Below are 14,399 nucleotides of genomic sequence, written 5' to 3'. Positions count from 1 at the left end.
CCCTGTTTTCTGTTTGAATTGCAAAATCAATAAAATGTGTTTAAAAAAATAGTACTAACAGGTTAGAGGCCGTCTAAAGAAACTGAGAAAGGCATTTTGGTCCTAATAAAGTTTAGCTAGGGACTAGAAGAGAGGGGGGTTGGTTACCAAAGACTGATTTAATCATTTGATGCAATCAGTTATTGAAATTCAAAAACAACAGTTGATGGACAGAATGCAGAACAATGTCATATATTCACCCCAGTACAGAGATCTGGGCCTAAATCCATCGTTCTTTTGCTCACCAAGCCATTCCAGTTTGAACCCAGCCATATGCAAATCAGTCTTGACCATGTGCCCCATGGGAACAGTCCAGTCCGAACTGCCAAGCCAGGTCCTCCATGGACTGGAAACAAGCATCCTGGGACCGGTTTCGGGGTTTCACCCCTCTTCAGTCAAGATAGCTTGATTCCAGTGGCACGGAGAACACGGGACCCACGTCTGGGCATACCCGTCCCACTCGTAGTGACAAATGCAAAAAAAAAGTTGATGGACAGAATGCACAACAATGTCATACATTCACTCCAGTACAGAGATCTGGGCCTAAATCCATCGTTTTTTTGCTCACCATGCCATTCCAGTTTGAACCCAGCCATACGCAAATCAGTCGTGACCCTGTGCCTCATGGTAACAGTCCAGCCCGAACTGCCAAGCCAGGTCCTCCCTGCACTGGAAACATGTATCCTAGGACCGGTTTCAGGCTTTCAGCCCTCATCAGCCAGGATAGCTTGACTCCAGTGGCATGGAGAGCTTGGGACCCACGTCTGGGCATACCCGTCCCACGCGGGGTGACAAATGGAGGACCTGGCCTGGCAGTTCGGTCTGGACTGTTCCCATGGGGCACAGGGTCAAGACTGATTTGCATGTGGCTGGGTCTAAACTGGGGTGGCGTAGTGGGCAAAAGAATGATGGATTTAACCCAGATCTTTTGACTGGGGGAGAATGTTTGCATTGTCAGAATTCCGTCCATCATTTGTATGCTGTAACACTTTTCGCACTAAATGGGATTGGTATGCCCAGGCGTGGGTCCCTTGCTCACTGTGCCACTGGATTCAAGCTAGCCTGGCTGAAGAAGGGTGACATACCCTGAAACCGGTCCCAGGATGCTTGTTTCCGGTCCAGGGAGGACCTGGCCTGGCAGTTTGGTCTGGACTGTTCCCATGGGTCACAGGGTCAAGATTTGCATATGGCTGGGTCTAAACTGTGGTGGCGTAGTGGGCAAAAGAACAATGGATTTAACCCAGATCCTTTGACTGGGGAGAATGTTTGCATTGTCAGCAGTCCGTCCATCATTTGTTTGCTGTATCAGTTATTGAAATATCATCTCAATCTTGCAAATCGTCTTAATATTTCATTTACTTATCACTTTCATTGCTACTGTTGTATTTATTTTTGATAGTTTTTAAAAAAAAAATCCTTTTATTTGCACTTCATAAATAATTAACAGCAATTCTTCGTTACAAACTGTCATTTGCCTTAGCACAGCCCGATATGACACTTGATCAAATCAAACCAGAATAAAAAGATATGACAAATCAGATTTCCACAGCCAATGTTCCATAAGTCGGACGAGTCACTTATACACCCAAAGTTTAATCCGCTGCACTCTGTGTGTCTGCACTGGATTGTCTTTGCAAATAAATATGCAACGGCTCCCAAATGTCCCTGGGTTTAGAAGACAGCGGCAATTCCTCAGCATATAGTTCCAGCGTCTCTTTACAGTAAACCATGTCTCTTTTCCAATTCTCAACACTCGGTGCTCGTCTACTGCACCATGTTATGGCAACTCCTCTCTTAGCCATGAGCAGGGCAATAAGTACAAATTTCCCCAAGACTCCTTTTACATGGGGGACGTAGCTCAGCAGACAGACTAAAGCCGTACACTGGACATCCGATCCAGACATTTCTTTTATTTGTTGCACCACACGCTCCCAGTAGCCAGCCACCCTCCCGCACTCGCAGACAAGATACATAAAGTCAGCTTCCATCTGCCCACAGCGTTTACATCTGCTTTTGTCCCTCAGACCAAATTTGTATAGACGCAGGGGTGTGTGGTATGTTTGGTGTAAGTATTTAAAGTGTATGATGCGGAGATTCCCGTTGGGGAAGAGTTTGCTAGTGAGACTACACACATGCTCCCAAGGCTGCGGCGTCAGAGATGCGGGCAGCACCGCGTTCCACCTCGCCAAACTCACATCTGGCTTACCAATCTTCTCATCTCTTATTGCCCTGTACAGCCTCGTGATTAGTTTCTTACGTGTGGGAGTGGTCAGTAGCATTTGAAGGGATTGAAGAGCCGGCGGTTCAGCAGGGTATGCGGGATAATGCGTTTTGATGGCATGTCGCAGTCTGTGGATGGCAAATCGAAAAAGCAGCGTGGGATTGATAATGTATTGTAGATCTGTGGGGGTCAGGAAAGAGCCGCCCGGGTAGAGGTCTTGCAATGTAGTCCGTACCGCCTCCCTGAGCAAAAGCATGGGGCCAGTTTCTTGTGTCACCGAGAGCGCAGCATGATAGTCGAGTGTCATCGCAGGGGCGTAGAGTGGTAGTTTGTTCGCTAGCTGCCCAATAGCACGCCAGGCCGCTATCGTAGTGTCAATTGTGTCAATTTCCGTTAATGGGGTGTTGTGCCGCATGTGTGTGATGATACTGCGGAGAGGAACCGGCGACGCATCTCCGTCCTCAACCACCACGTGGGGTATGAAGTTGTGTGTATTTATCCAGTAGTACGCATATTGCTCCTGTGCACTGAGGTAATATATATACAGATCCGGCACACTGAAGCCCCCCTTAGCATAGTCTAGTGTGAGAATGTCCCAGGCCACTCGGGCCTGCTTACCTCCCCAGATCAGCCTGAGTATAGAGGTGTGTAGCACGATGAAAAATCTCTGCGTCAGTTGAATTGGGATGTTGGAGAAAAGATAAAGGAAGCGGGGAATCACCACCATTTTGACGATAGCAATGCGGTCCGCAAGGGACAATGGCAGTGCTATCCATGTGTGTATTTGATGATCCAGCGCGGTGCAAGACCGCCCATAGTTCTCCCTAACCACTGTCTCAGGGTCCCGGTGGACCCAGATTCCCAAGTACTTGCCTGCGTCTGCGGTCCATATCATCGGGTATCCCAGAGGAGGTGCTGAAGTGACTGCAGTCAAAGGGATGATGAATGACTTATCCCAATTGATAGTTAGGCCTGAGATCAATCCTAATCTAGTATATTCCCGTAGCACCTGTGCCAAGTAGCGCTCGGTGTTTCTCAGAGACAAAAGCATGTCATCGGCATAAAACGAGATGCCGACCGGTCTGTGGTTAAAATTCAGGGCGGTTTCTCTGTGTCTCTGCCGTATCACGCATGCTCAATGGCAATGGCAAAGAGCAGTGGCGACAAGGGGCAGCCCTGTGGGGTACCTCTCGCAATAGGAAACGCCTCAGATGTTAGTCCCCCAATTCGAATTCTAGCCGACGATCTGCATACAGAATCCTAATCCACATCAAGAACACTGGCGGGAAGCCCATACGTTGTAGGATGCGAAACATGTAATTCCATTCTATAGAGTCAAACGCTTTGGCTGCGTCAAGCATGACCGTCGCAGCGCGCAGGTCAGGGTCAAGAACATGCATCATAGCAAAGATGGTTCTCAAATTGTGAGATGAGGAGCGTTCCGGAATAAAACCCGAATTGTCTGGCAAGACCAAGCACGGCATTAATGGCTGAAGTCTCATGGCAAGGATCTTAGCCAGTATCTTTGCGTCTATGCTGATCAAAGACGGAGGCCTATAAGATTCACAGGCCTCCGGAGCCTTATCCTTCTTCAAGAGGGTAATGATAAGAACCTACCTGAGGGACGGAGGTAGCACATCAGCCTCATGGGCCTCAGCATACATCTCCAATAAATACGGAGCCAGAAGATCCACGTATGCTTTGTAAAACTCCACAGTCAGCCCGTCTGGTCCCGGAGCCTTAGCGTTCGGTAGAGCACGTATCGCGGTCTTAATATCCAGGACGTCCAGCGGTTGACTTAAGTACTCTCTATGTCCATCAGCCAGCCATGCGCAAGCAATATTTTCCAATTACTCTTCGGATGCGGATTCCGGTCCTGTCCCGCAGGATGTATACATTCCAGCGTAATATTCCCTAAACTGTTCTAATATACTCAATGGAGTGTAGTGCTCCACATCGTGTGAGTCGACTATTTTATCAACATGGTGGTGGTCTTCGCGTGCTTTAATCTTTCCAGCCAGTGTGTGGCTCAGTCTCCTGCTCTCCCCATATCGCCTGGCCATATGTCTACGGTTGACATATCGTATTTCCGTTTCCGCAGCCGTGTCGTACTCATGAATCAAAGTTTGGATGCGTGATAACGTATCGAGGGAGGGGTTAACTGTATATTCTATCTCGAGGCCTGTTAGAGTGGCTTCTAGTTTGCTGAGTTGCACTCTTAGATCCTTCAATATGCCTGCAGTAGTGCTCATGCAAACTCCCCGAATCGTTATTTTGAACGCCTCCCATAATGTGGCGGTGCTATCAACAGTGCCCTTGTTCTCTAAAAACTAATTCTCTATTGCCTTGCGAACGGTGTCATTGTATACTGGGTCGAGGGGCGCTTCTGCTCGGAAGCGCCATGTGAACGGGCGACGGGTGAGAGTGGGGATGTGCAGGGTGAGCTGCACAGGATTGTGGTCCGAAAGCGTCCGTGGATGATTGGCAACCTTCGTCACCCACTGCGCTGCACTCTCGCTTAGCAGCCAATAGTCCAGTCTGTACCAGCTGTTGTACGCAGGCGTGGCATGTGTGCCCTCTCTTGTTGTGGCTTTATGCAGTCTCCAGATATCTACCAGTCCGGGTATAAACCGGTTCTTAAATATACTGTTGGGCTGTTTATACTCTGCCTGTTGTTGTTAAATGGGTCTTGGTAGAATTTTAAATATACTGTATTGTCCTGCACTAAAGAAATTTGAATGTGTCTTTCAAATCATTTGTATTCCTTTTAATGGAAGGATCTTGGATGTTAACCTTTTGTATTGGAATGATATATTATATGATAACTCTGTAATACTTTATACATAGTCTGTTCTATATTGTTAGCAGGGTTTTGGTATAACTCATTGAAATTGTGCATGTTGTTCGTTTCGACGATAACAAAATTGAAAATATGATGTATTCATTACTTGCATTTACGTTATTAAGGCATTTTTATGTTAGCAAGATAGTCGCTATGCACATATTTGAATATTCGAAATAATGACCAGTGTTTTCTCCAATTTTCTGAAAAACTAATGGGGTTCACACTTTCACTCTTGTTTATTTCCTCTTAATGAGCATGCAATATGGGCACTGTTTCCTGTCTGTGCTTTCTTTTCAAAATTATTGAAAACTGTATATATATATATAGTGGCTGTGGCTTTTTATTTATTATTTTCTGACATGACGCTAGTCATCAGATACCCAAATTCCTAATGACTTACAAAAGGATAGTCGGTATCCTTCTTATTTTGGCTGTCCGGTCACATACCGTCAGTCCAATATGTTGAGATAGCCTTAAACGATCAGTGTTAATGGATTTTTTTAGGTACTTTTTTACGTTTGTTTCGTGGTCTTCCGGATTTATTAAAATCGGTTCTGTGGTGGTTCTGCCACACTAATAACTCGCTAGACCATTTAGAGGAGTTAATTATCTTTATTGTTCCCGAGCGCCGGGACGCGTCCGCTTCACCGCGTTGACTCGCGGCGATCTCAGATCTGGCCGCGCCCCTTCCCGGTATAGCCCTGGCGCGCTCTGTAACAACTAGAGCGCGTCACCACATATCTTCCCCCTTTAGACTCACCAAACAACAGCACACTGTGAGCATAAACATATACAGTCTTACTTGATTCGTATGTCAAAGTCTTCAAACTTCTTGGGCTCCTTGATCAGTCTGTCCAGTCTTGTACGGGTCTGTGTAGGGACGTGAGCGGCACTCTGGTCCCATGCCAGTTCTCCTCCTACCTTTGCGTCCCCTTGCGTCTCTCTCCCCTTTACCCTGACGTTTGGGTTCTTCGGTGTAAGCTGACTGGTTGTTTCAACGCCTCCATTCTCTTCTGAGATGTCTTGATCTTCCCTACCTCGCTTTGGAGTGGCGGGCCCTTGTGCTGTCTTCTCCTGTTCTTGTTCTATCTCAGGCTCACTTCCTTCCTCTGGGATGGGCAACCTTCTATTCTCCGGATCTTCCCACTTCATGATTTTGATGCACTTCGCCATCCTATCCTGTGACCATATCTTCCCATTGCTCAACAGGGCCGACCTGGTGTAAGGCTCTACGACTTGCAATGGTGGACTGAATTTACTGTCTCCTTTCCTCTTCAGAATTGCCTGTTTCACTCTAACCCACTCTCCCCTTTCTAGGGTTACTTCATTGATGTTACGTCGTTTGTTGTAGTACTCGGTGTACAAGGCTTGCGCCTTGTCAATGTTGCATCGCACCACCGCTGGGGACCACCTGCTTTGTACGAGGATTTGTTTCCATGCCAGATTGTCCTTTGTGAAAGGATCGCGCCCACGGAGTATTTTGAATGGGCTGTATCCGGTGTTTGTCGGGGTGATTCGATAGGCCCACAGCATCCGTTGGAGCTCTTTTTCCCAGTTTAGTCCTGCGCTTATCGCTGCTTGTACCGATCCCATAATTACTCGATTGAACCTCTCTGCTAGTCCATTCCCCGCCGGGTGGTAGACAGGAGTGTGTTTGACCTCTATTCCATTGCGGTCCATGAACGTGCTCCATTTTGCTGACACAAATTGTGGTCCATTGTCGCAGGTAATCACCTTTGGAATTCCTTCTCTCAAGAATGTGGTGGTGAGAAAAGCCAGCACGGCCAAGGTGTCAGCCGTTTCACATACTTCCACCTCAGGCCACTTAGAGCATCTGTCTACTAATACTATGGCTTATTTGGGCACACTCTCCGCATTCAGAATGGGCCCCAGCATGTCCACCGAAAGCATTTCCCACGGGATGTACGGACAGGTGAACTTTCCTAGTGGCGGGCGCAGTAATAGTTGTGTTTTGTCTGCCCGGTTGCACTGTTCGCACGTTCTGACGTGTCTCTCCAGTTGTCCGTCCATTGCTGGCCACCAGTATGCCTGCTTCGCTCTTGCCTTGGTCTTCATGACACCAAGGTGTCCTTCATGTAGGATGGTTAGAAGATGATTCACCAAGGGTTGCGGAGGGACTACCTTATCCCCTCTCAGTAGGAACACTGCATTGTCTCCGATGGATAGTTCCTCCCGGACTTCCCAGTACTTCCTCAATTCACTATTAAGGTGCTTCTTGTCTTGCCACCCTTGGGTTACGTAACTCTTCACCGCTCCTAGGGTCTCGTCAGCTGCGTACGCTTCTTCCCATTCTTGTGCGCTGACCGCTCCTTCGTGGTCTTGTGTGAGTGCTACCATGTAGCCTTCCCATTCTGAGGGCACTTGATCCGCCGCTGGCTCCATTGCAGCTGCACTGCTCAAAAAATCAGCTACTTTGTTTTTGGTCCCAGGGAGGTACTCCACCTCGTACACATAATCCAGTAGTCTCAGGGTCATCTTCGCAATGCGGGGGGTCGCATGGGCGTGTCCACTTGATGTCAGGACTCCCACCAGTGGTTTGTGATCCGTGCGGAGTAGAAAATTGGAACCCCAAAGAAACTGTCTGAACCGTTCCATGGCCCAAACGGTTGCCAGCATCTCTTTCTCTAACACACTGAATTTCTCTTCGTTGGTTGCTAAGGACCGCGAGGCAAAGCTGATTGTGGTGACTTCTCCGTCCTGGGATCTCTGCATCAGCACCGCACCCAGTCCCTTGTCACTGGCGTGGGTGGTTAGTATGGACAGGGCTTCTTGGTCAAACCCCTTAAGAGGAATGGCGGAACAGATGTCTAGTTTTAACATCTCGAATTCTTCTTGCTCTTCGTTCTTTCAGGAGCTTTCTTAAGTGGTGTGTTTTGGACGCAAAGTGAGGGACAAAATTGCTGTAGTACTCTGCCATGCCTAAGAAGGAAGGAACGAACGTCTTCCTTCCTTTTGGGTGTAGGCGCTTCTTTGATGGCCGCAACGTTGGCTCATTTCAGTTCTATCCCCTTTCCGCTGATTTCGTGGCCCAAGTACGTCACTGACCCTACGCCGAATCTGCATTTTTTCCCATTCGGCGGTGAGACCATTTTGTGCCAGTATCGTCAAGATGGTATGCAATTTCTCATCGTGGTCCTCCTTTGATTTCCCCATGACGAGGATGTCATCCTGAAAGTACTGGACTCCTTCCACCTTCTGGAACAATCGGTGCATGAGCTTTTGGAACACCGCAGCCGCTGAGGCTAGTCCGAACGGCATCCTGAGAAACAGCCGAAAGGCGTGATGAACGATGTTAGGTGATTGCAGGACGCGTGCAAGGCAATTTGATGGTACGCGGAGGTGAGGTCCACTGTTGAGAACCACTTGACTCCCTTCGTTTTTGCCAACATCTCGTTTATCCGTCGTAGCAGGAATTTATCCACCAAGATGTTCTTATTGAGCTCCTTCAAATCCACGCACAGGCGCACCTTCCCATTGGGTTTCTGTGCGACCACCAGTGGTGCGAGCCACTCTGCACTTTCGATGGCTTCTATAACTCTGTTTCTCTCTAGGCGTTGCAATTCTTCTTGGACAGCCTCCATGCTCCTGAAAAGGATGTTGCGAGCCTTGTGGCTTACCGGCTTCGCCCCGGCCTTCAGGCATATCTTATGCATGAATTTCGTCATCCGCCCTATTGTTCCCTTGAAGACTTCTGGGTATTCTTTCTTCCATCTGTTTTCTTCGTGTACCTGGGCTGCGTCTACCATTAACACTTGGGTGGTCCCGCCTGGATTGAGTTGAATTCCCAAGCCTCCCTGATCTATCCATCCCAGAACGGAGGGACCTTTCTCTGCCACGTACAGTTTTCCTTCTGCAGTTCTTCCTTTGAACTTCAACAGCAAAGGTCGGTACCCCACCATGGGTGTGGGTTCTCCTGTGAATGTGACCGGGTGTATGTCTGTGGGGAGTAGCTCTTTGCCCACTCTAGGCTTGAAGTCATTTTCCCATATGGTTAGTTGAATAATGGTATATGGGGAGCCGGAATCTGCCACCATGCCCACTTGTACTCCTCCGATCGCCATCTGTAACGCCAGTTTCTTGGATCTCGCGCAGTTTACTCCCAGGACCTGGTCGTCTATGCACAAGACTTCGTCTTCTTCGTTACCTCCTTCTCGGACTTCCTCATCACCGTCCCCTTCTTGGGCGACGTACTTCACCTCCATCCTGCTGAGCTTGCGCCGGCACACCTTCTCATAGTGTCCCATTATTCGGCAGTAGGAGCACTTGGCTCTGAATGCTGGAAAGGCTTTATCGTTGCTTGAATGTGTTTGACTACCACATCTGTAGCACGTGTGTTTGCTCTCTCCTTGTGGTCTCTGGGTTCTTGTAGCCTTCTGAGAGTATTTCCTCGGGTACCTCGTGTTGGACGGCGTGTGTTGTCGAGTTGTTTCAGGCCTGTCTTTGTCTGATATCTTGCATACAGGCGTTCTGTCACCGCTCTCTCTTTTCGCTGCTTCTGCGCATCTCTTTGATAATTCCGCCTTCTTCACCAGTGCTACTACTTCTTTCAGGGGTGCATCTCCATTGACCCACAACTTCTCTTGGATCGCCGTATTGGCGGTGTGCATTATGATCTGATCTCTGATGAGTTTGTCGTGGAGGGTGCCGAATTTGCACGTCACCGCTAACTTCTGTAGCGCTGCTACATACTCGTCTATCGATTCACTGCTGCTTTGTTTCCTTTGGAAGAAGTTGCATCTGTCTATGGCTGTGCACACCACTGGGTGGTAGTGAGGGTCTAGATCTTCCAGTGCGTGTTGGAACTCGTCTGTGTCATCCGCGGCCCTGGTCATCTTCACCAGGTTGTCGTATACTCTGATGCCTTCCGGACCTAGGTTGTGTAAAAGTATTTTCTTTCTCCTTGAGCTGGAGAACACCCGTTCGCCTTCTTCTTCTAAGGCCTCTAGGTCATTCAGGAAATACCGCTTCCAATCTTCCCATGGCATAGCCGGCTCGCCTCTCTTTGGTAGGAAGGGGACTAGGTTGGTGAGCGAAGTCGCCTGCGCGCACATTCTGCCCCCGTTGCGCTGGGCAGGGCCTTGTCTAGTGCAATCCCTGGTGGGTTCCCTGGTGCTTGCCGCTCTCCTGACTCGCCGAGTGGCGTGGGTGAAGGGCCTCCCTCGCCCTGCTCGCGATGATCCTGGGGCCGCCAGTGCTGTTGCTCCCTTTTGGTGTGATGACCACTGGGTAGCCCTCCCCTGGCGTGCGCAGGGTTGTGCAGCTCCGACCTGCGGTGCCCGGTGCACTCGTGGGCACTAACTATGGGCGATGCTGCTAGTTCTGGCCTTTTGTTTTGTGGAGCGGTGCACTACTGGGCTTCTGCTTCCTTTCGGTGCCACTGGACCACTCCGTCTGGTGGTGCTTCGGGACCTTCGCCCACAAGCCTTGGTATTCAGTTGCCTCTGTAGGCCCTCGCGTGCCCTTTGGGCTGTATGGACACTGGCCGTCCTTACTCTCCGTGCGGAGATGCCGGCGAGAGAGGCCAAGTGCGCGGCCCCAGCACCGCCTTTCATCAACAGGTGAGCCCACCTGCGCCTGTAAGGCGCGCTCCTCTGCCGCGCTCGGGTCTGCACTCGGGATCGGTGGTTACGGACACTTGCTGCTCCGTCGACAGTCGTGACGTTATCCCGGACTCGTCGCCAATTTATGTGGTGGTTCTCCCACACTAATAACTCGCTAGACCATTTAGAGGAGTTCATTATCTCTATTGTTCCCGAGCGCCGGGACGCGTCCGCTTCACTGCGTTAACTCGTGGCGATCTCAGATCTGGCCGCGCCCCTTCCCGGCATACCCCTGGCGCGCTCTGTAACAACTAGAGCGCGTCACCACAGGTTTGTGAGTGAAATTCACACCCAATATGGCTGCTTCTATTATACATGGATCACAAAGCAGGTAGTTAGGCTTGTTGATCGCTATGGTTACCCAGTGGATGATTGGTTTCCGCTTCCGGGTTCCAAACAGCTCATAAGCAATCAATCAATCAATCATGGAACTTATATCGCGCACTACTCACCCGTAAGGGTCTCAAGGCGCTTGGGGAAGGGGGTCTGCTACTGCTCGAACAGCCAGGTCTTGAGCTGTTTCCTGAAGGCCAGGTGGTCCTGGGTCATCCGCAGGTGGACGGGTAGGGAGTTCCAAGTCTTAGCTGCCAGGTAGGAGAATGACCTTCCTCCAGCGGTGGCTCTCTGGATGCGAGGGACGACGGCGAGGGCGAGGTTAGCGGAACGTAGCCGGCGGGTGGGCGTGTAGAAGGTGAGGCGGCTGTTGAGGTACCCTGGGCCTAGGTCGTGGAGGGACTTGTGTGCGTGGGTGAGGAGTCTGAACGTGATCCTCTTGTTGACAGGGAGCCAGTGCAGGTCTCTCAGGTGGCACGAGATGTGGCTGCGTCGGGGGACGTCCAGGATGAGTCGGGCGGAGGCGTTCTGGATACGCTGAAGTCTTTTCTGAAGCTTGGCTGTAGTACCGGCGTAGAGGGTGTTTCCGTAGTCTAGTCTGCTGGTGACGAGAGCGTGGGTGACCGTCTTCCTGGTCTCGGTCGGGATCCATCGGAAGATCTTTCGGAGCAAGCGGAGGTTGTGGAAGCAAGCTGAGGAGACGGCGTTGACTTGTCTGGTCATCGATAGGGAGGAATCCAGTATGACGCCCAAGTTGCGTGCGTGGTCCGTCGGTTCAGGTGCGGTGCCTAGTGCCGGGGGCCACCAGGAGTCGTCCCATGCGGAGGGTGATGGTCCCAGAATGAGGACTTCTGTCTTGTCCGTGTTCAGTTTCAGGCGGCTGATGTTCATCCATTCAGCGACGTCTGTCATCCCTTCGTGCAGGCTGGCTTTGGCGGTGTCGGGGTCTCTGGAGAGGGAGAGAATCAGCTGGGTGTCATCGGCGTAGGAAATGATGTTGAGGTTGTGTTGGCGTGCGATGGCAGCGAGGGGTTTCATGTAGATGTTGAAGAGAGTAGGGCTGAGCGACGATCCTTGCGGGACACCGCAGATGACTTCGGTGGCCTCGGAGCGGAACGGAGGGAGGCGTACTCTCTGTGTTCTGCCGGAGAGGTATGAGATGATCCATTCCAGAGCCTTCCCTTGGATGCCGGTGTCGTTGAGGCGTTGGGCTAGTGTGCGGTGGCAGACAGTGTCAAATGCTGCGGAGAGGTCTAGGAGGATGAGTGCCGCTGTTTCGCCGTTGTCGAGCAGGGCTCGGATGTCGTCGGTGGCTGCGATGAGGGCGGTCTCGGTGCTGTGGTTGGCTCTGAATCCGGACTGTGATGGGTCGAGGGATCCGTTCGTCTCGAGGAAGGCTGCCAGTTGCTTGTTGACGACCTTCTCGATGACTTTGGCCGGGAAAGGAAGGAGCGAGATGGGGCGGTAGTTCTTGAGGTCGGTCGGGTCCGCTGTTGGTTTCTTCAGCAGAGCGCTGAGTTCGGCGTGCTTCCAGCTCTCCGGGAAGGTTGCTGTGTTGAAGGAGGTGTTGATGATGTCTCGGAGGTGGGGTGCGATGGTAGAGGCTGCCTTGTTGAAGACATGATGGGGGCACGGGTCGGTCGGAGATCCGGAGTGGATGGTGTTCATCATGCGTGACGTGTCTTCGGGGGTCACCTCGGTCCATGTCTGGAGGGTGGCGGCGGGGCGCGAAGGTACAACCGATGGGTGCGGGGGTGAAATGTCGAAGCAGTTGTGGATGTCGGCGATCTTGCGGTGGAAGTACGAGGCGAGGGAGTCGCAGAGGTCCTGTGAGGGAGTGATGTCGTTGTTGCCGGTGCTGGGGTTGGAGAACTCCTTGACGATGTTGAAGAGCTCCTTGCTGTCATGGGCGTTCTTGTCCAGTCGTTCCCGCAGAGATTTCTTCTTGGTGGTGCGGATGAGCTGGTGATGTCTGCGAGTGGCGAGTTTGAGCAGAGACAGTCTTTGGCGAATGTTTGCTGCGGTTAAGATAATTGGTGGCCGAGACATAGGACAGCGCTAGCAATTAATAGGTAAGAGTGGGGACATCCTTAAGTAATCTACTTTGGGCAGCTTCTTAATGCACAAGAGTCAAACCTTACTCCGGTTGCTGTTCATACTATTGTAAATCGTTCCGTTTTACCACTGGAAAGCGTTATGTGTATTTCATGCTTTCCTCTTTTGGCTTTTTAGCCAAGTGACTGTTTTTAATGTGTACATAATTGATAGTCGAAAAATCACGAATTGTATGTATTTGACTATCATCCGTTCCGAACATTTTTGCTGTGAGGTTTATCTCTGACATGCATCTTCAAATTAGGTCATATATTGGAGGATGTTACATTTGTAAATCTACATATCGTTGACAACTAAAATATTAGCCACAATAATTCCTCTAGAATTCCCTTCTTGGACAATCGTCACTCCTAGACTTGTTATATAGGGTTCCCAGTGAACACAAGATTAGAAACTGTGTGTTCGCTATGACGTCATTATTTATTAAGGGATGGAATTGGACTGCCTTTTGTGTTTACACTTAATTGCTATCTATGTCGATATCAGCATGTCCTTATTTACTTTATTGTCTGTTTAGAGTTTCTTCAAGGGCTTATCATAGCCTTCGTGATCCTCCGCTAACGTAATTAACATCATATCCTGGAGTACTTGAACAGCACAAAATGTAAGTCTGAACAAATGGATTTAAAATAGCCATACTTACTAGTTTTAGACCAATTACCTTGTAACATACTCTTATGGTCCTTATTTTGTATGGCTTGCTAGGTACTTACAATGCTCTTCAAGCGAATGGTCCAGTTAACTACTTGTGTGATAATCATAGGCCCCTACATAAATGTTGAAGGGCATTCTCTAGTAAGTATATATAATCTCTATATACTGAATATCAACATGAGGCTCAAGATTTGTACTTTTCCTATGTTACAGCTTTTTTGAAAAGGAACTAAAAGAGCTACCTGCTTGATAACTTTACCACTTACTCAGCTTTTCCAGGATTACCAAGCTTCTCTTGAAAAACTAAAAGGTTTGGTTGATATAACCCTTCTTTTGCATGAGATTCATGTCTCAATTGGATTCTTATTCTTTTCTGTAGTTATCGTGACACATGGGAGGTTTGAAACGGTTGCTCTATTTTTTATTGGTGTAACAAATTAACATCACTCTGGCATGTTTTCTGAGTATTGTCTCTATTAAATCTCTTTTTCTCTCTCTTTTTTCACTGGTTTCTATGGTTCTTTTGGGTCTTCATTCTGGTCATACTTTCTTTTTTTACTCAAATTTGGTG

The 14,399-nt window shown here is 49.4% G+C and overlaps 1 protein-coding gene across 1 annotated transcript in view; it reads left to right on the top strand.

Annotated features, from left to right (window-relative positions):
• The window catches only part of LOC146809947 (uncharacterized), a 128,551-nt gene extending 114,490 nt beyond the window's left edge, over positions 1–14,061 (top strand). The window contains exon 3 of the mRNA XM_085614925.1: positions 14,042–14,061. Within this exon, the coding sequence (XP_085471051.1) occupies positions 14,042–14,061 (20 nt within the window). The remainder of the gene's footprint in view (positions 1–14,041) is intronic.
• The last annotated feature ends 338 nt before the right edge of the window (positions 14,062–14,399 follow it).

The sequence above is a fragment of the Triturus cristatus genome, chromosome 7 (genome assembly GCF_964204655.1).
Source record: "Triturus cristatus chromosome 7, aTriCri1.1, whole genome shotgun sequence".
Classification (NCBI taxonomy): domain Eukaryota; kingdom Metazoa; phylum Chordata; class Amphibia; order Caudata; family Salamandridae; genus Triturus; species Triturus cristatus.
Note: the sequence above shows the minus strand (reverse complement) of the source record. Positions and strands in the feature narration are given on the sequence as shown.